The following is a 24,047-nucleotide window of genomic DNA, read 5'->3' on the forward strand; positions in this document are numbered from 1 at the left end:
GTCTTTCGAAGTGCACAGTTGCTGAGGGTAGTGTTGTGTAGTGTTCAGGAGCTTGAAGATTGTGGGGGAAAAATTGTTCTTGAATCTGGTGGTCACAGTTTTCAAGCTCCTGCACCTACCTCCTTCCTGATAGGTGAGCAGTGAGATTAGAGGTTGACCAGGATGGTGTGGGTCTTTGATGATATTGGCAGCCTTTTAGCGGCAGTGCCTCCAGTAGATCCCTATGATGGTGGGGAGGTCAGTATCTGTAATGGACTAATGCAATTTCTACCACTTTCTGCAACCTCCTTCATTTCTAGGCATTCCATTTAGCAAACCAAGCTGTGATGCAACCAGTCGGTATGCTCTGTACCGTTACACCATCTCAAGAATATTTGTCAACATACCGAATCTCTTAAGAAAGTAAAGGCATTGCCAAGCTACTTGTTGACTGAATCAATGAGCTGGGCTGAGGACAGTTCTTTAGAGATAGGCATGCTCAGGACAACAAGAAGCGATACAGGATTTACAGCAAGTTTAGACATAAATAGGCACAAATCTCTTAAAATGTCAGGCCATGATGACAAAATGATTAATAAGGGAAATGGGATCCTTCATCCACAACTGCATTGTTCTGGTCACTGTATTTTAGGAAGGATGTGAAAGTCAAACAGAGGCTGCTGAATGGTGTTGTTCCAGGGGTGAAATATTTCATCTGCAACGTTAGACTGGGGAAGCCAGACTTGTTCCCTGGGAACAAAAAAATAGATTGAGAGAAAAGTTTTATAAAAGTCTGTAAGACAGTGTGATATCCAGATGGGATAAGCAGAGAGAAGCTGCTTCCACTAGCAGGTGGTTCAAACCACAAATTGCTGAAGGAACTCAGCAGGTCATACAGCATCTGTGGAGGGAACGGACAGATGATGTTTCAGACCAGGACCTTCTTCGGTCTGATGGAGTAGGGTGGGGGGGGGGGGGGGGGGGGGTGGACTGGTTGGAAAAGAGACGATGGGCAGGATTAAAGCTTGGCAAGTGATAGGTGGATACAGGTGAGTGGGGGTGATTGGCAGAGAGGTGGAGTAAGGGACAAAGGCCAGAGGTAAAAAGGAGACAAAAGAGTGTCAGATAAGGAAGGAAGAGGAGGAGTGAAATTTAAATCAGGGGGGAGGTGACAGAGGGGTGGAAGATGAGTGAGGGGAAAGGAACAGAGTGACGAGGGTAGTGGGGAAAGGTGTGTGCCCACCAAGGGAGGAGTGAAGAATGAGAAAGTAACTGAAAGGGATGGGGACAGGAAGATGGATATAGTTTGGGGATTATGTTGAAGGTGGCGGAAATGTTGGGTAAGGATGTGTTGGATGTGGAGGCTGGTTGGGTAAAAGATGAGGACCAGGGGAACTCTATCCTTGTTCCATCTGGGAGGAGGGGGAGCGAGAGATGAAGTATGGGACATAGAGGAGACACTGGTGAAGGGTCCATCCACATCAGCAGGAGTGAAACACATTCACTGAAGAATAAGGACATCTCAGATGACCTAGAGTGGAAAGCCTCATCTTGGGGGAAATTGAGAGTAAGGGATGATGTCCTTGCAAGAGGTAGGATAGGAGGAGGTGTAGTTTAGATAACTGTGGGAGTCAGTGGGTTTATTGTAGAGGTCAGTCGATAGTCTGTTCTCTGTGATCGAGCCAGAGAGATTGAGAAAGAGACGAGAGGTGTCATTGATAGCCAAACTTGAATTTGAGAGCAGGGTGGAAGTTCGGAGAAGTTGATAAAATGATTGGATACTGCATGGATGCAGGAGGGTGCCCTGGTGCAGTCGTTGATGCAGCAGAGAAAGAGTTAAGCAATGGTGCTGGGGTATGTTTGGAACAAGGAGTCTTTGGAATAACCAGCATAAAGACAGGCATAGCTGGAGTTATGAAGAAAGTGAGAGGAGTGAAAAGACTTGTTGAGGATGGAAATAAGTTCCATCAGGCAGAGGAGAATGTTAGTTGAGGGTAACTGATTGGGTCTCTGTTCAAGGAAGCATCGGAAGGTCCTGAGACAACCCTGGTTGGGAATGGAGGTGTAAAGGGACTGGACGTCCATGATAAAGATGAGGAAGTGGGGGTCTAGGAATTGGAAATTGCTGAAGTGTTGACGAGCATGTGAGGCGTCTCAGATGTAGGTCAGAAGGGACTGGACAAATGGGGACAAGATAGGATTTGAGATACTTGAAGATGTGTTCGGTGGGGTAGGAGCAGGCAGAAACAATGGGTCTGCCAGGGAAGTCCTGCTTGTGGATTTTGGGAAGGAGATAGAAATGGGCAATGTGGGGTTAGGGAACTATAAATTGAAGGCTGTGGAGGGGAGATTGCTGGAAGCAGGTGTTACAGGTGTGGAGCCACAAATTTAAGCACGGAATGTTGAAAGCTGTACAAAGGTTGATGACAATTGCCAGTCATAGTTTTCAATTGGGAATTGGATTGGTTCTTAAGGAAAAGAGATTCACAGGATTACTGGCAAAAAGCATGACATTGGTATTGAGTAGGCTGCTTCTCATGGAACCAAGATAGACACAAAATGCTGGTGTAACTCAGCAAGACAAGCAGCATCTCTGGAGAGAAGAAATAGGTTACGTTTCGGGTCGAGACCCTTCTTCAAACTGTTCTCATGCACCCAACATAGACTCAATGGGGCCTCTATGCTACAACAGTTTTATCCACGGTTATATCAATCTAGTCCGTTGTGCAAAAATTGGACTTCAGTTGCTGTAAACTGTTTTATTTTTTCGCCTTCTTTCACTATTCACAGTACTTGTTCCTCACGCTGGCAAGGGTCAAGTGGTTCATTCCGAAATTTTGTATAGACTCTTAAATGGCCTAAGTTCTTTTTTTATTTATATAAAATATATCACACCACCGCCATCAAGTGGACACTACTACTCTGTCTTATACGCGACATCCATAGAACAAAGCCCTCTACTGACCTGCAATACACTGCCTTTCAATAATAAAGGTTCAGAGAAAGACACCTCTTCCCATATCCAGGGAGCCAGCTCTTGGCAAAGGCAAACATCCAGACCAGACTTCCCACCGTTGACTCCATCTACACTTCATGCGGCCTCGGAAAAACAGCCAACATAAACAAAGACTTGAAGATAGACATAAAAACCTGGAGTAACTCAGCGGGTGAGGCAGCATCTCTGCAGAAAAGGAATAGGTCACGTTTCGGGTCGAGACCCTTCTTCAGACTGAGAGGCAGGGGAAAGGGAAATGTGAGATATAGCCTTCACCTAGACCAAATTAATGAAAGATATGCAAAAAGTAACAATGATCAAGAAAATGTGGAGTCCACAATGGTCCATTGTATGAATATTGATTTCTCTAAATTCAAGTAAGCCTTGTATCCCTTCTCTCTCTGTCTCTCCGCCACCACAGTCATTGTACTAGTTTCACTGTTGTCCTGTTGAGCTTCACTGTCTGTATTACACATGATCACCTACCCCACAGCCAACAATGGACCATTGTGGGCTCCACATTTCCTTGATCACCTGCTTGGCCCTGTCTTAGGCCTCCCTCTCAATCCCTAAATACCAGCTATCTTCCCTCCACACTCCCAGTCCTGATGCAGGTTCTCAACCCGAAATGTTAACCTTCCTCCTACCTTCACAGGTGCTGCTTGACCCACTGAGTTCTTCCAGCAGTTGGAGCAAAACACAAAGTGTTAGAGGACTCAGCGGGTCAGTCAGCATCTGTGGAGGGAACAGATAGACAACTTTTCAAGTTGGGGAAGGGTCATGACTCGAAATGTCATCTGTCCATTCCCTCCACAGACGCTGCTTGACCCACTGAGTTCCTCCAGCACTTTGTGTTTTGATCAACATTCCAGCATCTGCAGTTCCTCGTGTCTTCCCCAGCAAATTTTTGCATTAACATATCAATGGTTTTAGGCTCTTTACAGCTGAATTACTCCCCAGAGTCTGTGTGCTATCCAGTCAGATCATTCTATACATGAGTGCAATCAAACCATACACAAGTACAACAAGACTGAGCTTCTCTGAGCAGTTGGGAGATGTGTCCTTCTAAGCAAAAATCTCAGCTGGTTGAATTACATCAAATGATTTCATTTTATTTAATTTTAATATTAGTATAGCTGAAAATACTCAAAAATAACATTCTGCTAACTGCTCTCGCTACTTGCATTTGGAAGCCAGTTATAAGTCCTGTGCTGGGGTCTACTGTGGCCCACATTGGAACAGTGTTAACCAGAGGGCTTCTTGCAGTTTTCATCCCTGGTACACTACTGTTGGCAAAGCCCCAAGGGCGGTGATGGTATGAGTGCCATCAGGGCCTTCAAAAGAGTACTGGATAAAGAGAGGTGAGTGAGGCTGAGGGGAGTGGCCCAGTAGTGAGTCGTTCTGGTTTGAGAACCAGCTGTGCAATGGCCTCCTGTGTCATGCGGCACAGATGATAGCTCCACCTCCACCTCCTCACAGTGCCAATGAACTTGGGTTTGATCCTGCCCTCAGGTGCTATTTGTGTGGAGTTTGGACATTCTTCTGTGACCGCGTAGGCTTCCTCCGGGTGCTCCGGTTTCCTCCCACATTCAAAAGATGAGCGGGTTTGTAGGTTAATTGGCCTCTGTAAATTGTAGCTTGTAGGGTGTGGATGAGAAAGTGGGATAACATAAAATTAGTGTGGGCAGGTGATCAGTGGTCGGTGTGGACTCAGTGGACTAAAGGTCCTGTTTCTATGCTGTATCTCCAAATTCTAAAGTATTTTCTGGCTCTGTGAGGTCCTTGATACAGGGCGGTACAGCAATTTGCATGATCCATTTGTTTCATCAGCAGGGTACATGGTGCATTGTCAACTGAACCGCCTCTCTGTTTACTAATATCAGTTCATCTCAACCTCTTTGATTTTTATGCAGCCTAGCCACACATGATAACCTGACTTACATTGACCTATGCAACCTTCATCAACAGATAACTGCTGTAAACTGCACAGACTGCTGTGGCAGCAATTGAGAAAAAAGTAGTCCTACATCTACACTGAATTGGAAGCATAATCTCTGCATTTGTCAAGGGTCAATGTGTTTAATTGTCTTATGTATTGACAACAGAACAATGAAATTTTTACCTGCTGCAGTTTAACAGGTCCATAAATCTTAGGCCCCCTCGGTCATGGCTGACCTAGGGTGATGCATCCTAGTTGGCTGCTTGCTCCACACCTCGGCTAGAGCAGCGTAGCTTGTGCCTGAAGAGACCAATGCGGTCCATAAATATAATACAATTAATAACACACGTAACACAACAGTTCCAGAAATGTAATAGCCCAATTAATAACACACGTAACATATGATCAAAATGCAATAAATTAATAATTAGCAATTCTAGGTAAGCATAATAGTACAAATACAAAAGTCTGTAGAGCAACCAAAAACACAGTCCATAAATGATCAAAAAAAAATTTAAATCAAAAAATATATTATTCCAGAAATAAATATTTACAAAACATTTTATTTTCAAAACTCTATCTGACATTCCCAGAGGTTATACATTCAATATAGATACAGAATCCCTTCTCTTATTTGGAGGGGTGTCTCCACCACACCCTGCCCTACATGTCCAGCAGCGGAAGGACCCTAGACTGTGGTCCTCCCCCACAGAGCCTTGGCGTTGGCTGCACCAAGCTTCAGTGCGTCCCTCAGCACGTACTCCTGCAGCCTGCAGCGGGCCAGTCGGCAACATTCCCCGACGGACAGCCCGTTCCGCTGGGAGGTCAACAAAGTTCGATCATAATTGCTGTGATGGTTGTTGAGAAGAAGCTGTTCTTGAACCCAGGGGTCATGGTTTTCAGATTCCTGCACCTTCTTCCACGTGATGGTAGCGAGATGAGACCGCGGTCAGGGTGGTGTTGGTCTTTGATAATATCGAGTGCCTTTTTGAGGCAGTGCCTCCTGCAGATCCCCTTGATAGACCAACAATTACATTGATCAGAAATCTGGTGTTATTGAAAGGCTGTCATATCTCAGAGGCTGATGGTGTGTCGCATGTTAAGTGGTTCTGCTCAACACAAACCAATGAGTGGAGCTGTACGTCCCTTAAAAACATCAAAGCATAACTGACAGTATAACCTGGGTTCAAGGAAGGACTATGGTCTACAAAGAGTGTCTTATGATTTGGGTGAACGATAAATGTGTTCAACATTTTTAACTGGAAAAGTTGCTGGATAATAAATATCTGAATCAAGTTAATCTCTCCCAAATGGCAAAGTTACTAATTAATGGTATCAAGTCATTGATAACTGACAATGCCTTGTGGCCAAAACACAAAGTGCTGGAGGAACTTGGTGGATCAGGCAGCATCTGTGCTGAGAATGTATGGGTCAGGACCCTTCTTCAGGCTGATAAAGAATCTTGACCCAAAACACCGTCTGTCCATTCCCTCCATAGATCTGCCTGACCTGCCGAGTTCCTCCCACACTTTATGTCTTTCTCAAGATTCCAGCATCTGCAATTTCTGTGTCGCCAATACCTTGTGGCCACTAGATGGCATCAAGATTTTTTAAATTGAACACAATTTATATTTCATCAGGCAAGAAGAGAAAATTGCCACATATGAGGCAATTGATGCACCTACCAGTGAATCTCAAGTGAATCTAATCCTCCCAGACAATCTGTCACGAGAAAACCCAAGGTAAAAGAATGACAACTCTCAGGTGAAAATTAACTGTCATATATAATCGGTCTTCTCTTGCCCGTTTAAATGTTCATTTTCTAATTTGATAGCTTTTACTTATGCTGCCATTTCAAACATTTTTAAAGAAGCCATTAAATTAGAATCTTTGGCTCAGCTCATCCATGCTGGTCAAGATGCCCCATGGACACTAGTTTTATTGTCTCTCCTAATAATTTATTATTAGTTCTATTATATCCCTCTAAACCTTTCCTATTCATGTACCTGTCCAAGTGTCGTTTAACTGTTGAACGTAATTGTAACTGCCTGAACCACTTCACGGAGATTCACTTAAATAGTGATCTCCTCTCGCCAAGAAACATTAAAAGTCTGATGAAGCATCGTCCATTGGATAATGCAACAATTTCCATTGTGTAGATCTGTAAATCATTGACAACATTGGCACATTCTCCCTGTGATGCTCCACATTCCTCCCCTTAACGCAAGTCCGTTTCAAAAGAATCAATAGACAATAGACAATAGAAAATAGGTGCAGGAGAAGGCCATTCGGCCCTTCGAACCAGCACCGCCATTCAATGTGATCATGGCTGATCATTCTCAATCAGTACCCCGTTCCTGCCTTCTCCCCATACCCCCTGACTCCGCTATCCTTAAGAGCTCTATCTAGCTCTCTCTTGAATATATTCAGAGAATTAGCCTCCACTGCCCTCTGAGGCAGAGAATTCCACAGATTCACAACTCTCTGACTAAAAAAGTTTTTCCTCATCTCTGTTCTAAATGGCCTACCCCTTATTCTTAAACTGTGGCCCCTGCTTCTGGACTCCCCCAACATTGGGAACATGTTTCCTGCCTCTAACGTGTCCAACCCCTTAATCAAAAGGGAATTGATAGGCATTTGGAAGAAATGTATTATGCAACAAAGTGCTGGAGGAACTCAGCAGGTCAGGTAGCATCGATCCTGACTACAGTTGCTGTTTGCATGGAGTTTATACATTCGTGCATAGGTTTTCTCCAGTTGCTCTGGTTTCCTCCCACATTCCAAAGATGTGCAGGTTTGTAGGTTAATTGGCTTCTATAAATTGTCCCCAGTGTGTAATTAGAACTAGTGTACAGAAAATAACTGCAGATGCTGGTACAAATCGAAGGTATCACAAAAAGCTGGAGTAACTCAGTGGGTCAGGCAGCATCTCAGGAGAGAAGGAATGGGTGGCGTTTCGGGTTGAAACCCTTCTTCAGACTGAAGAAGGGTCTCGACCCAAAACATCACCCATTCCTTCTCTCCTGAGATGCTGCCTAACCCGCTGAGTTACTCCAGCTTTTTGTGATACCTTCGAACTAGTGTACGGGGTGATTGCTGGTCGGTGGGCCAAAGGGCCTGCTTCCACTAAAGGGCCAGTTTCCACTGTATCTCTAAAAATGCTAAATCTGTGGAGGGAATGAACAGACTATGCTTTTGGTTGGGACCCTTCCTCAAACTGTGTATTGCAAGATTACAGGAAAATAAGGGAGAGAGGGGACTGATGCGATTGCTCTGCAGGGGGCAGATGGATCTGATGAGCTGAATGGACTTTTTCTGTGTCAAAATAAATAAGTAAATATCTGCAGTAAAATCCTGGAATCCTGAGACAAAACACAAAGTTGGGGAGACACTCAGTGGGTCAGGCAGCATCTGAGGAGGGAATGGACAGACAGGGTTTTGGGTCAGGAAAGGAGGTCAGATCCTTCTTTGGACAGGTTAGAGTAGGGAGGAGAAAGAGTGGTTCATGAAACGTTTGGTAAGTGAGGCCCAGAGTTGCAGAAGTGACTGAGCGAGAGGCACCAGGTACTGGTACATGGTGGAGAGTGTAGAACCGGGCAGGGAGGGAGAACTACTGTGAAAAGAGGTGGGTGGCATGTAGGTACCTAAGATCCTGTTTGGGCCCAAACTGGGAGGACTAGATAAGGAGTTGGAAATGGCATGGTGCATGAGAGCAGCAAAGACAAGTGCTGAGGAAAGACACATGGCTGTAATCCTGAATCTGAGTCAGAACAGGGTCGAAGAGCAGGAGAGCAACAGGAATCATAAAGTGGATATCTGCAGTAACTTGACTTTCTTTATGGTCTCCCTGTGACTGCATGGGTTTCCTCCAGATGCTCTGGTTTCCTCCCACATCCCGAATAAACGGGGGTTTATAAGTTAATTGGCCTCTGTAAATTGTCATTGGTGTGTAGGGAATGGATTTGCAAGTGGGATAACATACAACTAATGTGAACGGGTGATCGATGGTTGGCATGGACTTGGTGGGCCGACGGGCTGTTTGCACGCTGTGTCTTTCAATCAATCCAGCAATTTGACTCTTGATGTGCAGTACATCTCTTTTCTACTGACATTGACCACAGCAACATTAAGGTGACCATTTCTCACCAATCTTCCCCCACAAATTATTGGTAGCCTTTATAAATAGCGCATTGAACATTACAGCTGATGGCCACATCTGTCATTATCACCATCATACAATAAAACATAGAAACCTAGGAAACATAGAAACATTGAAAATAGGTGCAGGAGTAGGCCCTTCGTTCCTTCAAACCAGCACTGCCATTCAATATGATCATGGCTGATCATCCAAAATCAGTACCCCATTCCTGCTTTCTCCCCATATCCCTTGATTCCATTAGCCTTAAGAGCTTTATCTAACTCTCTCTTGAATACAGGCAGTGAATTGGCTTCCACTGCCTACTGTGACAGAGAATTCCACAGATTCACAACTTTCTGGGTGAAAACGTTTTTCCTCATCTCAGCCCTAAATGGCCTACCCCTTATTCTTAAACTGTGACCCCTGGTTCTGGACTCCCCCAACATCGGGAACATTTTTCCTGCATCTAGCCTATCCAATCCCTTAAGAATTATAAGATTTCCTCTCATTCTAAATTCCAGTGAATATAAGCCCAGTCGATCCATTCTTTCATCATATGTCAGTCCCGCCATCCTGGGAATTAACCTGGTGAACCTAAGCTAAACTCCCTCAACAGCAAGAATGTCCTTCCTCAAAATAGGAGACCAAAACTGCATGCAATGCTCCAGATGTGGTCTCACTAGGGCCCTGTACAACTGCAGTAGGATCTCCTTGCTCCTATACTCAAATCCTCTTGCCACGGAGGCCAACATGCCATTTGCTTTCTTCACTGCCTGCTGTACTTGCATGTTTACTTTCAGTGACTGATGTACAAGAACACCCAGGTCTCGTTGCAACTCCCCTTTTCCTAATCTGACACCATTCAGATAATAATCTCTCCTTCTTGTTCTTGCCACCAAAGTGGATAACCTCACATTTATCCACATTACACTGCATCTGCCCACTCACCCAACCTATCCAAGTCACCCTGCAGCCTCATAGCATACTCTTCGCAGCCACCCAGTTTTGTGTCATCCGCAAACTTGGAGAGTTTATATTTAATTCCTTCATCTAAATCGTTAATATATATATTGTAAATAACTGGGGTCCCAGCAGTGAGCTTCATGGCACCCCACTAGTCACTGCCTGCCATTCTGAAAAGGACCCTTTAACTCCTACTCTTTGCTTCCTGTCTGCCAACCATTCTCTATCCATGTCAATATCTACCCCCAATACCATGTGCTATAATTTTGCACACTAATCTCTTGTATCGGACCTTGTCAAAGGCTTTTTGAAAGTCTTTTGCTAAAATAATTTTGCTGTGACCTGTCTTCAAAATATCTTCAATAAATAAAAGAATCTGCAAATTTTGGAATCTTGAGCAAAATTTAAAGTGCTGGAGGAACTCAGCAGGTCAGGCAGCACCTGTGGAGGGATTGGACAGATGGGTCAGACCCTTCTGACTGAAGTGACAATCAGTTGCTGATATAATGACAAAATTCTTTAGATAGTCTGTGATATTGAATGGTCCAAACAATTAGCTATAACAGGCACCAAGGCTGATTGTAACTGCGCAACTTCACATTGATCCAAATTTACAAAGGCTTCTCTTTATCTTTTCTGCCATAATCAATCCATCATCCAATATCCATGGTATCCCAACATAACCAGTCTTACTTAGGTGTCATAATTAGCTAATCAGGTCTGCATTTCCATCTCCGGTTAAACTTCTTCAGATCTTGATACTATCTCTTATCACTATCTCCTGAGATGCTGCCTGACCTGCTGAGTTACTCCAGCATTTTGTGAATAAATATTATCACTATCTATGATGATCACCAGTTTCCATCGTATTGTTCTTGCATCGTATTGTTCCAGCCAGACATTGTCAGCATTAAAATTTACCAGTGGGAACTTTCACTTACACAACATTATATCTGATGGATCACCAAGTCCCCTTATTGGGTAGCAGGAATGAAAAGGTCCCTTTAGCTAGGAACACTGGAGCCAATTATAATACGAGTTAGTGATAATTCAGTGCAATAAGGGGCAGGAATTAAAAGTGGAACCTTAGCATGGCCTTTGTTCGGCAATTTGAACCTCCAGGAATGAAAGAGAGCACAGAGAGTGGTGGACATTCAGATGTACCACACAGGTACTGATTTTCCCACTATTGAAGAGATCTACAGGAAGCGCTGCCTCATAAAGGCAGTCAATATCATCAAAGGCCCACACCATCCAGGCCATGCTAACATTGCACACCTATCATTGGGAAGAAGATACAAGAGTCTGAAAACTGTGTCCACCAAGTTGAAGAACAGCTTCGTCCTAGCAACAATCAAGCTCTTGAACATTGCACAACAATAATCTCAGCAACTATAATCTTCTATGGATTATGTCTTTGGTGCACTATGGACTTTGCTTTTGCACTATTATGGGTATCGAATATTACTGATTATTAATTTATTGTATTATGATCATTGTAGATAGTCATAATTTAATGACACAGATTCATACAAGGTCCAGGTACAACCTTAATAAGGTTGTGCATTCCTTTGCAACTGGATCCTTGACTTCTGCCTCATCAACAGACAACAGTCAGTACGAATTGGCAGCAACATTTCCTCGTTGATAACTATCAGCGCAGGAGATTCTCAAGGCTGCGTGCTCGGCCCCTGCCATACTCACTCTCTACCCATGATTGTAAAGCTGGACACAGTTCCAACACGACCTTTAACTTCATAGATGACACCACCATTGTTGGACAGATTCCAGATAATGATGAGTCGTAGTATTGGAGGGAGATCAATCGACTGACCGAATGGTGCCAGAACAACAACTTTGCTCTTAATATCAGTAAAACCAAGGAGTTTATTGTTGACTTTAAAAGAGGAAGGTAGAGGAACCACAAACCTGTCTTCATCTACGGGATGGTGATGGAGAATGTCCTTGGGCATGCATTTCTATGAAGATCTGTCCTGGACCCAGCATATTGATGCAGTCATAAAGAAGGCTCATCAGCTTTCTTAGATGACAGAACATTTGGTATGTCGACAAATACTCTCTTGAACTTTAACAGATGTACAATAGAGAGCATATTAACTGGTTGCATCACTGCCTGGTTCGGCAACTTGAATGTCCAGGAATGAAGGAAGTTACAAAAAGTGGTGGACATGGCCTGGTCCATCTACAGAAGGCGCTACCTCAAAAAGACAGCCAGTATCATCAAGGACCCACACCACCCTGGCCACTCTCTCACATCACTCCTGCCATCATGTAGAAGGTATAGAAGTCTGAAAACTGTTGAGGTTCAGGGACAGCTTCTTCCCAAATCATCAGGTTATTGAACACTACAAATGCCATTTAAACTTAAAACTACGAATTATCTTGGTCGCACTAGGGACTTTGTGCTTTTTCTTGTGTTTGGATTTTTTTTTAATTAATTTTTTTGTTTGCTTGTTTATCATGTTATCTATTAAGTACTGTGTTTACAAACCTGTTGTGCTGTTGCAAGTAAGAAATTTTGTTATTCCATTTTGGTATATATGACAATGAAACACTCTTGACTCTTGTATATTTATCTGTGTATTGTCTTAATGGGCCTGTAAAACGGCAGCAAGTAAGAATTTCATTGTTTCGTGGCCGGTACATATGACAATTAAACACTCTTCATTCTTGGGAAATATATTCTGCATTGTACCAGATTTTTGTAAAAATTCAGATGGAAGTGCCTTTGTCCTTGCAAACATTACCTGTGAACTTCACACGATAAATTGAAGCAGACACTGACCGCAGAAACAGAGAAATGGAATTACCTCTGCATCAATTGACCATTTAAGTCATGAATCTAATCTCTGACATGCAACTTACTGTTGGTTACAAAACTCATTGAAGTGCAATGTGAACAGTAGGTTCTGAGTTTGGCTGCATAGGTTCAGCTTGTTTACCAGCAGAAGGATGTTATCATTTTGGTTTTCAAACTTGCAGTTATCTGGGTAGTTCTCTTTTGTTTGTCATTTATATTCTCCTTGTATCTCCTATTAAAACCTGCAATTAACTTGCTAATCAGGGGCTGAAGTTGTTCTGCTGGATAAAGCCTTATCCTTGCTCACTGATGGCTCTGATACAATATGCCCTTCAGATATCTAGTCCCCTGGGGAAATCAGGCGTTTTTGGTGGGAGAAGTAGAACTTCCTCTGTTTAATCTAAATGAGTTCATAAGTTCAGGCTTTTCACATCTTCTGTTTATAGGTCACATCATGTTTGAGCTGATATAAACTTAAACCTTGTCCGCAGCTTTCACATAGTGGCATATCTGATAGACCTGCTGCTTCACAGAACTAGAGAACCAGGTTCAATCCCGACCTCAGATGTCACTTGTGAGGACTTTGTAAGTTCTCCCTGTGACCACATAGGTACTTTGTTTTCCTCCCACATCCCAAAGACGTGCGGATCTGTAGATTAATTGACCTCTGTAAATTACCCCTAGTGTGTAGGGAGTGCATGGTAAAGAGGAATAGCATCGAACTAGTGTGAGCGGGTGATTGGTGGTCGGCGTGGACTCGATGGCAAATATGGTAATACCAAGGAAACGATCCCAACCTGGATAACACACTGTGTTGGGATGGCACAGCATGGCATGTGCCATGACTATTCCAAAATGCTTTGTCAGACTGTTGATGTGACCCTAACTTAACATTTGTACTCAAGTATCGAGTTTATTGTCATGCACAAGTCTGGTGAGGCACAGGTACAATAGAAAATCTTGCTCACATCAACGTCACCGACACATAGACTTTGACAAACTCATGCAAAACAAATTAGACATGAATCATATATAAACTCTGCATAAATTATATGTAAATTAGACATAAAATTCTAAAAAATAAGACTGCAAAGAAAGCAAGACATCAGTGAAAAAACATAATTATAAAAGAAAAGAAACAGGTAGTATAAGAAAATAACTGCAGATCGAAGGTATTTATTCACAAAATGCTGGAGTAACTCAGCAGGTCAGGCAGCATCTCAGGAGACGTCCCCCATTCCTTCTCTCCTTCTTTCCTGCCTGCCTGAGTTGCTCCAGCTTTTTATGTCTATCTTACGTAACCATTACTACATTGGTATAGTAATGCAATATTGTTACTATCCAACCAACAAAAAAAAATCTGCTGTGAACTTTCAAATAAATTCCAAACACACATAGATCTCGCTACAGATTTCACATGATTGGTTGTAATCAATTACACTTATCTGAAGAAGGTAAGGGGATCAGTTGATTGGCATAGGGATGGAGTAAGGGACAAAGGCGAGAGATGAGAAGAATGATGGGTGGAGATGATGCTTTCGCTTGCCACACTTTCAGTCTGAATAGTCCCATCCCAAAATATGGTCTGGGTATTCCCAACACAGATGCTGCCTGACCCACAATGTTCCTCCAGCAATTGTGTTTTGCTCAAGATTTCTGCATCTGCAATCTCTTGTGTCTTCAAGGTTACTTCTCATCTAGATGTACCCAAACTCACAATGCATCAACTAAGATATCTACAATTAAAATACAGCAAACATCAGTTTCTAAATGAAATATTGAGAAAGATTTAAGTGTTATTTCAACATACTTTTAAAGATCAACATAAAAACCTATAATATTGGTTCAAATGTATGTCTTTATTTGAGTTTCCGTGGTACTTGTCTTAAATGAATTACAATTGAGAGTGAAGGCAGCATCTGTGGAGGAACATGGATGGACAATGCAAAATATAGCTGCTTGCAATAATCAGTTGCGAGTGAAATGTCAACACCTAATAATTCTGAAATTTAGGTTAAGCCTGTAAAATTTCAAATTACAAAGTTATTCTGAGAGATTTGGCCTCCCTTTGTATTTTACTGTTTTGAACATTTTGCTGTAGAGTCAATGAAAATCAAATAAAAATCAGGCAAATTTAAAATCACTGCAATGTGGCCCTCGCTGTTAATTATCCTGAAAATATTGCATGACTCTAAATGACTATTTACTGGGTTACAAATCCATAATTAACATGGTCCCACAGAGTAATTAACTTTTCTTACGTAGTTTGTAATTCACGCACACATATTTCAAAATATAATCGAATTTAAAATGAGTTCATCTTTTTTTTTGGCATATATCTTCAAATGTTAGGTCTTATTGTCATTTAGCACTCTGCGAAGTGTTTAAAAAGATTAGTTTAGTTTAGAGATACAGCACGAAAACAGGCCATTCGGCCCACCGAGTCCATGTCGACCAATGATCTCCACACACCCACACACAATTTACAATGATTTCAAACCAATTAACCTACAAACCTGTATATCTTTGGAGTGCGGGAGGAAACCGGAAATCCCAGAGAAAACCCACACAAATTACGGGGAGAACGTACAAACTCCATACAGACCGCACCGTTAGACAGGATCCAACCTGGGTCTCTGGTGCTGTAAGGCAGCAACTCGCTAATAATAGTGTCTTGTACTTCCTGGTCTGTGAGCAACAATAAGGGCCTGGTGGTAACCAAAACTCGAAGTGCTGGAAGAACTCAGTAGGTTGGGCAGCACCTGTCAACAGATTGGACCCATTTTTTACCACTGGATTCAAGAACAACTTCTACCCAACAACCACCAGGCTCTTAAACACTGCACAACTCTATCCACTACTATGAACTTCGATGGATGTCTTTGGTTGTTGTAGGATTATGTGTTTTTTGCACTATATTCCAGTTATGAATGTATTGAATTTCTTGGTGCTTATTAAATATTATCTGTATTGTGTTTGTGGGCCTGCTTTGCTGCTACACGTAAGAATTTATTTGTTTATTTTCAGTACATATGACAATTAAAGACTCCTGACTACTTGTTTTAATGAACAAATCAATAATTAAACCATTTTACACCTGCCTTAAAAAAAGCAGCAAACATTTTATGTTCATGTACTGCACATATTGAAATGAAATATTCAATATTTAGAAGTTGATACAGAACCACTTTTAAAAGACATGGACAAAATTGGATTGGAAGGATTTAGATGACAAATGCAGGCAAACATTATGCCAACTTGGTCAGCATGGATAAAGCGGGCTGAAGGGCCTGTTTCCATACTGTATAATTATATGACTATGACTCATCACCATCCCGCCTGGCTTGCCACCAAATGATGGGCTAGATCTGTTGTATATTTAAAATAATTATCAAAATTGTTTGTGGGATTGTTGCGATTAAATTTGTTTTGCAAATGCTTTGAAAAAGAGGAATCTTCGCTGTTTCGCAGTTCTTTGTGAACTCGGTGCCTCAGCCCGTGAAGTAAAACACACATATCGCAAATGTATCTCGTGGATCTAAGATCCTCTTTCAGGGAAAACGTTTAAATGCCCTCTCCGACTCAGAGGACTTGCAAACGTTTTTTTGTTTGTAGTTCCATTGAACGTCTTTTGATTTTTGATTACCCAGTTAAATTCTTCGGTGGACTTCATTCATTTTGTCTTAAATATTGCTTTCATCTGTGTCTCCGAGAATTGCCTTTGTGGCTGAGCAGTTTGTCCTCCCCTAGCCTCCTTTCTTTTGCTCGTGGGCTAATTCTGTCGCTCCGGAAGAACTCAAATTGCATGTGAGTGGAATCCGAATAAAATGCAAGGAAACTGATGGAAAAATAAAAATGAGTTTTAACTAGTTTGACAAAAGGGACGGAGGGGGGTGTGCGTCTTGTTTCTACAGACGGTGTAGGTGCGCTCATCTCCGGTGGCTTGTTGGAAATGCAATTATTATCCATTTCAGCAGGAAGTGAAATATTATAGAGATGGGATAAGTGAAGCTTTATGAACTCTGTGCTAAACTACCACGGTGACGTATCTGCTTCCCAACAAATTGCATGAATTGGGCGGCCACTTATTAGTGAGACTGACTGATAGTTGCAGCTCTGTTTCTTAAAACATGGGAGTTAATGAGTCCGTGACTTCGCTCGGCGCCGCTTCGGAGAAATTGGACTAACGACGCTCTCCTTATGTCAAGCCCGGATAATACAAGTGAATTAGATGCGATAGTTTTGGAGCAAACGTGTTAAATCTATGGTGAGTGGTGTTTAATGTTGATTCCAACATGCTCATGTTTTTTTTGCGGTAAGACTGAGAATGTTCTGCAGTACAGTTCCGCGCATTGATCAATGCACACTGACTGGATAGTGCAGCTAGATATGGATTTCTTATTATTGGAGTCACACGTGCTACAAAACGCCACCGCGCCGCTGAAATAACTTGTCTTTTGTGAAAAGCACATATTTCGGCTGGGTTTATCGAAGTTTAGCGTTTTGAACATCGATTGACCGATATTCTAATAGGGTTCCATCTGGTTTAACTTACTTTAGATTTCAGTGCCAGCAGCAGTATCTGTATTCAGTTAAAGGTTACTGCTGATGCTGTGCTCAATTAAGTGCGATTAATGTTGCAGTTTTTGAAGTAAAATTGAATTTTGTCTTCAGAATCGTGTGTAAAATATTCACGACATGTTCTTATGCGATGCAGTATTAAAATCAGGGCTCAATAGATGTTAACGTTAACTAGAAAACAGTGCAGAATTGGTAGTGACTGCGCCAGGCAATCTACGCCAGGTTGTGTTTTTATAGCTATCAGGTGAGATGCCTGTTTCAGTTGAAAACAATTTCCATGTCCAACCAGGAAATAAAAATGCACTGACATTTATTGCCCTTGTATCCACGGAGCGTTTACAATGCTTTTTTTTGCTGCTTGCAACCATTTTAGAAACGTTTTCCTGCAGCTTTTAATGAAGGTGGGTGTTGGTCGGGGTTTGGTAAATAAGGTGTGTGCGATCTAACCGGACGCTTCAAACTTTAGTGGAGTTTTGTGTCGGTGAAATCGGAAACCCCTTTTTGTTTTAATCTGCCGACTGGAATATGAGAATTCTTATGGGCTGTTCAGCCCATCGAGACCAGTTGGAGTTGCAGCCTTACAACCGTTTTCTTGCGGGAGCTGTTGACAGTTTGGATCTTTGCAATGCAACTTGCCGCTTTAGCCGAATGTTAAAACAATATTTTGCTGCAGTTTGTGACCCTAAAATGATGAAAACGCGATAACAATTTCTGCTTGTGTGCATCCATCGGCCGTAAATATTTCTATTTTTTTTAAAACTCCATCTTTCACGGGATGAGACAACTCTATTGCAAAAGCAAGCATGGCTCATTCGGATGGGTGCATCTCCAGCAGACTCTGCTGGATATCCATGTGCGCGTTGTTACTGTGGTGCACTGTCACTGTGGTGCACTGTTAATGCTCATTGCTAACCCGAGCGCGTTGCTGCTGCTCTCCCGGGCTCAGAGCACTGCGTTGATTGACAGCTGCGGCAGGCTCCGCCCTCGGCCGGCCCCATCCCACCCTGGAAAAGGGGGCGGGGTCTTTGCTGAAGTCTGGCTGACGGGCGCTCGGCCCGCAGTGGAGAGAGCGAGCGGCGGGGCCGGTGCGCTGATGACCGTCAATGGGGCGGGGCCATGTGTTTATGATTGGCAGGTGTGGAGGGGCCGGCGCTGACTTTTGCAATGTGGCGGAGCTTGTGCTTATTATTGGCAGCGAGGCCAATCATTGGCGGGCGGAGCGGGACCGGCGCTTGTTGTCGAGGGTGGGGCGGGGCCGGCGATTGTGACTGACAGGCGGGAGGCGGGTTGGGCGCCGCTGGATGGCGGCGGGGCGGGGCCTGGCGTGTGATTGGCAGCAGGGACGGCTACCGCTGACGCCGCCGAGAGGAAGCGCAGACTGCACATTATATTCAAATGTTGTTGCAGGAGGGATCCGACAATACGTAGCTCCACAGTCCCTGAGCTTTACAACAACTTGTCCAAGATCGGCTGTCAAGAACCATGGATTGTTTTCATCTGCCTTGTTTTCTGTCAGTGAGTAGACCTCTCTCATTCTTTCCTAATGAGTTGGGAGGGGATTCAAGTATCCATCTGTTTGTGCACCAGCAAGTTGTGTGTTTCAACCTTTTATTCAATTTCTCTATCCCTGAGCTTGCACTTGCGGTCCTTTCCTACGTGCACAACTTGTTGTGCGAGAGTAGGGCTACTCCTGCACTTGTGCTTTGCTTGTCAATAAACAATTAAGTTAAATTAACGATATTCGAAAACTTGGGTCGATATGAAAGCGCACACATTCAAATAAAACCAATTTTAATGCTCCCACCCCAAATTATGAAGATGCCTGCTGAAGGATTTTTTTTGTATCCCTTCCAAAGAAATCAGCCTCAGATAGTGAAAACACAAAAGACTAACAGGATGGTGCTATCTGCCTGATTATGGGCTATTTAACTAAAACCGAGAGAGACCATGTAATTATACCTCTTCTCCCACTCTCTGTTTCTGTGTCGTGCGCTCTCTCTCCGGGGCGTGGATTGAAGATCACTCTTAATTCTCATTTTTTGTTGTTGTTGTTGCTTGTTTTGCTCCGTAGAGACACCATGATTCCTGGTAACCGAATGCTGATGGTAATTTTATTATGCCAAGTCTTGCTGGGAGGTACTGCTAGTCTGATACCAGAGGAAGGGAGGAAAAAGTTCGCAGATCAGAACCAGGCGGGTGAACGTCGCTCTCCGCAAAACCATGAACTGCTCCGGGAATTCGAGGCCACTTTACTCAATATGTTCGGACTCTACCGGCGCCCACAACCCAGTAAATCTGCCGTCGTTCCCCAGTACATGCTGGATCTCTACAGACTCCAGTCTGGGGACGACGTCCCTCACGACAGCAGCTTCGAATATCCCGAGAGGTCCACCAGCCGCGCCAACACCGTGAGGAGCTTCCACCATGAAGGTACCGGAACACTGATCACTGTACCGAAAAACACTCGGATTATTGTAGTTTGAGTACGAGCAGAACATGGCGGGAGTTTCATGTGAAATGTATACACGGGCAATTTCGTGCACTGGGTAACATAATAGCTAGGCAGTGTTGATTGCCAATATTATTTTGGACACCTTTCAGCCAATTCTAAAGTAAATTATAACTACGGTGCTGCTTAAATTAAAAGCATATTATAACATGAGTCGGTAGGTCTCTTGTATGGTCTATAGGATTAGTTGTGAAAGTAAATTACATTGATATACATATTCACACGCACTCAAAAAGTTTTAGAATTCTCCAACTAGCACCGCTCATGTATTAATTTAAATGTCGGAGGGAAGGAATTCCTTGCAGGTGACAAAAATATTTTCTGAAGCCAGTTAGTCCCCAGCGCCTGTGGCGATTCGTAGTTTGCATCCGTTGTTTTTGCACACCGTTTTTCTGTGTCGGAGCGCGAGTTTTGCAAGGCGGGTCTTTTGTTGGGTCTTTGTCAGTGCAGAGAAAATGCGCACTGTACCGGATTTTAAGGGCTGTCTTTTGATTTGTGTTGTGGAACAGAACACTTGGAGCTGATGCCGGGGCAGAGGCAAGATACCCAGCTTCGCTTTGTGTTCAACATCAGCGCGGTGCCCGAGAGCGAGGTGCTCTCGTCCGCGGAGCTGAGGCTGTACAGGGAGCAGATGGACACGGCGTTGAACTGGAAGGAAGGGTTCCATCGCATCAACGTGTATGAAATCATGAAAGCCCCCGGCCGGCAGGGCGACCTAATCACCAGGCTGCTCGACACCCGGCTCGTTCACCACAACAGGAGCCGCTGGGAGAGTTTCGACGTGAGCCCGGCCGTGATGAGATGGACCCTCCAAAGGCAACCCAACCACGGGCTGGCCGTCGAGGTGATTCACCTGAACGAGACGAGGAGCCGCCAGGGTATGCACGTCAGGATGAGCAGGTCGCTTCACCAGACGCATGGAGACTGGTCCCAGTTCAGACCCTTGTTGGTGACTTTCAGCCACGACGGAAAGGGACACGCACTGATCCGCAGGTCCAAACGCAGCAGCAAAGGTCAGAAGCGCAAGAAGAACAGGTCTCACTGCAGGAGACACTCTCTCTATGTGGATTTCAGCGACGTGGGCTGGAATGACTGGATTGTGGCACCCCCGGGTTACCAGGCTTTTTACTGTCACGGAGACTGCCCATTCCCACTGGCAGACCACCTGAACTCCACCAACCACGCGATCGTGCAAACGCTTGTAAATTCTGTAAATTCCAACATCCCCAAAGCTTGCTGTGTCCCCACGGAACTCAGCCCCATATCAATGCTCTACTTGGACGAATACGATAAAGTTGTGCTGAAAAACTATCAGGAGATGGTCGTGGAGGGATGTGGATGCCGCTGAAAAAAAAAAGACTTTTAATAATGTCTGGACAATATTTGTAACAGGCGCTCGCCATTGCATTATTTATGACCTATGACCATATGATCATATATTTTGACAAAATATATTTATAACTACATATAAAAAGAAAATAAAATTGAGTCATATTTTAAACGTAAGAAATCTCTGTACAACGTCTTTGTAAAATGTAGAATGTATGGGGAAAGTCCATGTAAGTATTAAGGGTATAATTTAACGTTTCCCCCTCTGGGTTTAAGTTCAGTATGTGGTTTTAGAAATGGAGGCAAAGTACATAATGAGATCCTTTATTCTTCAAAAGGAAGAACTTTAAGCGTCCTCTTCTGTTAAGACGCTGATTTGTAAAAGGTGTGAATGGAGGTTAACAGATGAATATGAAATAATGCCAACGAATCCACCCTCTCCTTGCGTTAAAACAATTGATGTAAATGGGGAAAGATTGAGTTTGCCAAAAAAAAAAAAGTTGAATATCTCCATAGAATATTATCCCGTTTGGGGGGAACATTTATGGAGATTCAACACATCGAAACGATTTTATCAGTTTTCTTCAGACACGGTCTGAAGAAGAATCCCAACCCAAAACATCGCCAATCCATTCCCGCCACAGATGCTGCCTAACCAACTGAGTTCCTCCAGCACTTTGTGTTTTACTTTTGACCAGCTTTATACATGATTGTTATTCACTCCATTGGCATTTCAGGTCCCGTGGACAGAACGCGGATCAAACAGCACGTTTGGCCATATCCCAAGTTACACCTTTAAAAAAAATCACTGCTCCTGTACCTAAACAAAAGCGAATTTCTTCAACTGGTATGTTGAGTCTCCCTTCCAGTAAGAGCACCGTTGTCACCAGGGTTTACTGTATTACGATCTTTACCCTTTCATCTGCCCTCTCCTCTCCCTCCCCCACCTCCTTGACTGTAAGAAATTCTGCCTCCAAGCAATTCATTGTCAAACGAATTGGAGGAAGGTAGCGAGAGGGTTAGCAGATGTTAATCAAGCCTTCGTTTTTTTTGTGGAGATGTTGAAATGAAGACTGGTTCGACCCAAAAGGGATCCAGCAAGTTAAAAAAAAAAAAAGAAATCTGCAAGAATTTCCTAAGCCTGCGCTCCCTGGAGTGTGCAGGTGGAGAGGAGACCCTGAGGCCAAGACATCCCTGTTAGACTCGACCCTGTTAGTTTTCAAATGTGGCCAACTTGGATAAATCGTTAAAAAGGATTTGATGATTGCGCTCCCTCGGGGAACATTTGTTTTCGTTCCACATAATATCCTCAACTGTACACCAGGGGAGGGAAGGGAATCGACTTTCATGTTTGAAATATTTTGTAATCTTATTTTGGCCGTTAGCGAAACGTGAGTTCAGCCGATTTTTGCCGAGACGCTTTGTGCAAGTGGCTGCTTTCTTCAATGAATATAAGCAACTTAACCCTAAGCCCAGGTTAATGGATTTTATCATGGATTGGAGTTGTAGATACTTTTTTTTAAAAAAGCGAGCAAAATATAAATTTAACATTTAGGGATGATTATATTCTGAGCTCAGACGCGTACCTCTGATCAAGAGTGTGCAGGAGTAGATTTAAACATCGCGTTCGCTTTCCCGCTTGCAGTCTCAGTCGGTGCCGCAGACAAATAGCAGAAGGCGGAAAGACGCCTTTTTTTTTGTTGCTGTGTTTAAATGTTTCTGGTCTCCACCTTCTAAAGTTTGTGTGTGGTCTACTTTGTGCTTTTAAATATAAATTATAAATATTTAATGACAGCTAGTAAACAAAGCTAATCATTTTTGTTTGCAGATGGTATGTCTGTTTCCGCGGACATTAACCTCGCCGAGTGGCTTATTGTAAATTTAGATTTTTAACCCAAAGCGTTGTGCAAATCACTTTGTAGATCTCTGCTGTTGTTGGGTAAACTGCCTTCCAGCCACGGAGAGCGTTTCCCGACGCTTTTGCACAGAAAACAGGAATTATTTTCACTGGGTTTGGAACATAATGAAGAGATGTGGAAGAATCCTTGCAAACATTTCAACCGCCATCGAATTTTTATGTACACGTTTTTTGTTTTTTTTCTCAAGTTGTTTTTCCACCATTGTCCATTTTGTCTTTCACCCTTTGGTTCCTAACTCAGCTCCGTCTTTATACAATGTCCTCCAAACAATGAAAAATAGCGTCTGGCAAGAACGAAGGCTACCAAAAGCTCTCGCCCAGTTACAACACAAGTGCACTGCGCCTCCTTAAATCAGTTTCCAACACAAAATGGACCACTTACAACCAAAATCGAAGATTCCCATCCTTCCCCTAAGGACCCCCCTCCCTCTAGGTCTAAGTTTAGATTGCAGTGTTTATCCTTCCTAAACAATAGAAATAAATAACTGAGCAAAAGACGAAAGTCCTGGAGGAACTTAGCGGGTCAATAGCATCTGTGGAGGGAATGGATAGGCCACGTTTTGGGAACGGACCCTTCTTTAGACTTCAGCACTTTGTGTTTTGCTCAGGATTCCATCATCTGCAGTTCCTTGTGTCTCCAGAAATAAATAATTTCTCAAAAATCTCTCTTCGGCCAAACTTCGTACTATCTCTCTTGCAGAGCTGAATGGCCGGCGGCTACGGCTTGCTGCCTCGACTTTGATGCCTGTTGATCAGGTATAACCATTGCCAAAGGAAAGAATTTCATTTTGAAGTGGCAATAAGCTGATGGGAGTGTTTTTCAGCTGTTTGACAGCGCAATTACACACATTTCAACTGATAGGCTTCACTCCGAT

The 24,047-nt window shown here is 43.3% G+C and overlaps 1 protein-coding gene across 1 annotated transcript; it reads left to right on the forward strand.

Annotated features, from left to right (window-relative positions):
* The first annotated feature begins 16,828 nt into the window (after nt 1-16,828).
* On the forward strand, nt 16,829-21,676 carry bmp4 (bone morphogenetic protein 4). Its single transcript, XM_078406672.1, has 4 exons — nt 16,829-17,102; nt 18,824-18,931; nt 19,488-19,846; nt 20,435-21,676. Exons 3-4 carry the CDS (start codon nt 19,495-19,497, stop codon nt 21,271-21,273), a joined length of 1,191 nt encoding a protein of 396 aa, XP_078262798.1. The 5' UTR covers nt 16,829-17,102; nt 18,824-18,931; nt 19,488-19,494; the 3' UTR covers nt 21,274-21,676.
* Nucleotides 21,677-24,047: the final 2,371 nt, after the last annotated feature.

This window comes from Rhinoraja longicauda, chromosome 10 (genome assembly GCF_053455715.1).
Source record: "Rhinoraja longicauda isolate Sanriku21f chromosome 10, sRhiLon1.1, whole genome shotgun sequence".
Taxonomy (NCBI): domain Eukaryota; kingdom Metazoa; phylum Chordata; class Chondrichthyes; order Rajiformes; family Arhynchobatidae; genus Rhinoraja; species Rhinoraja longicauda.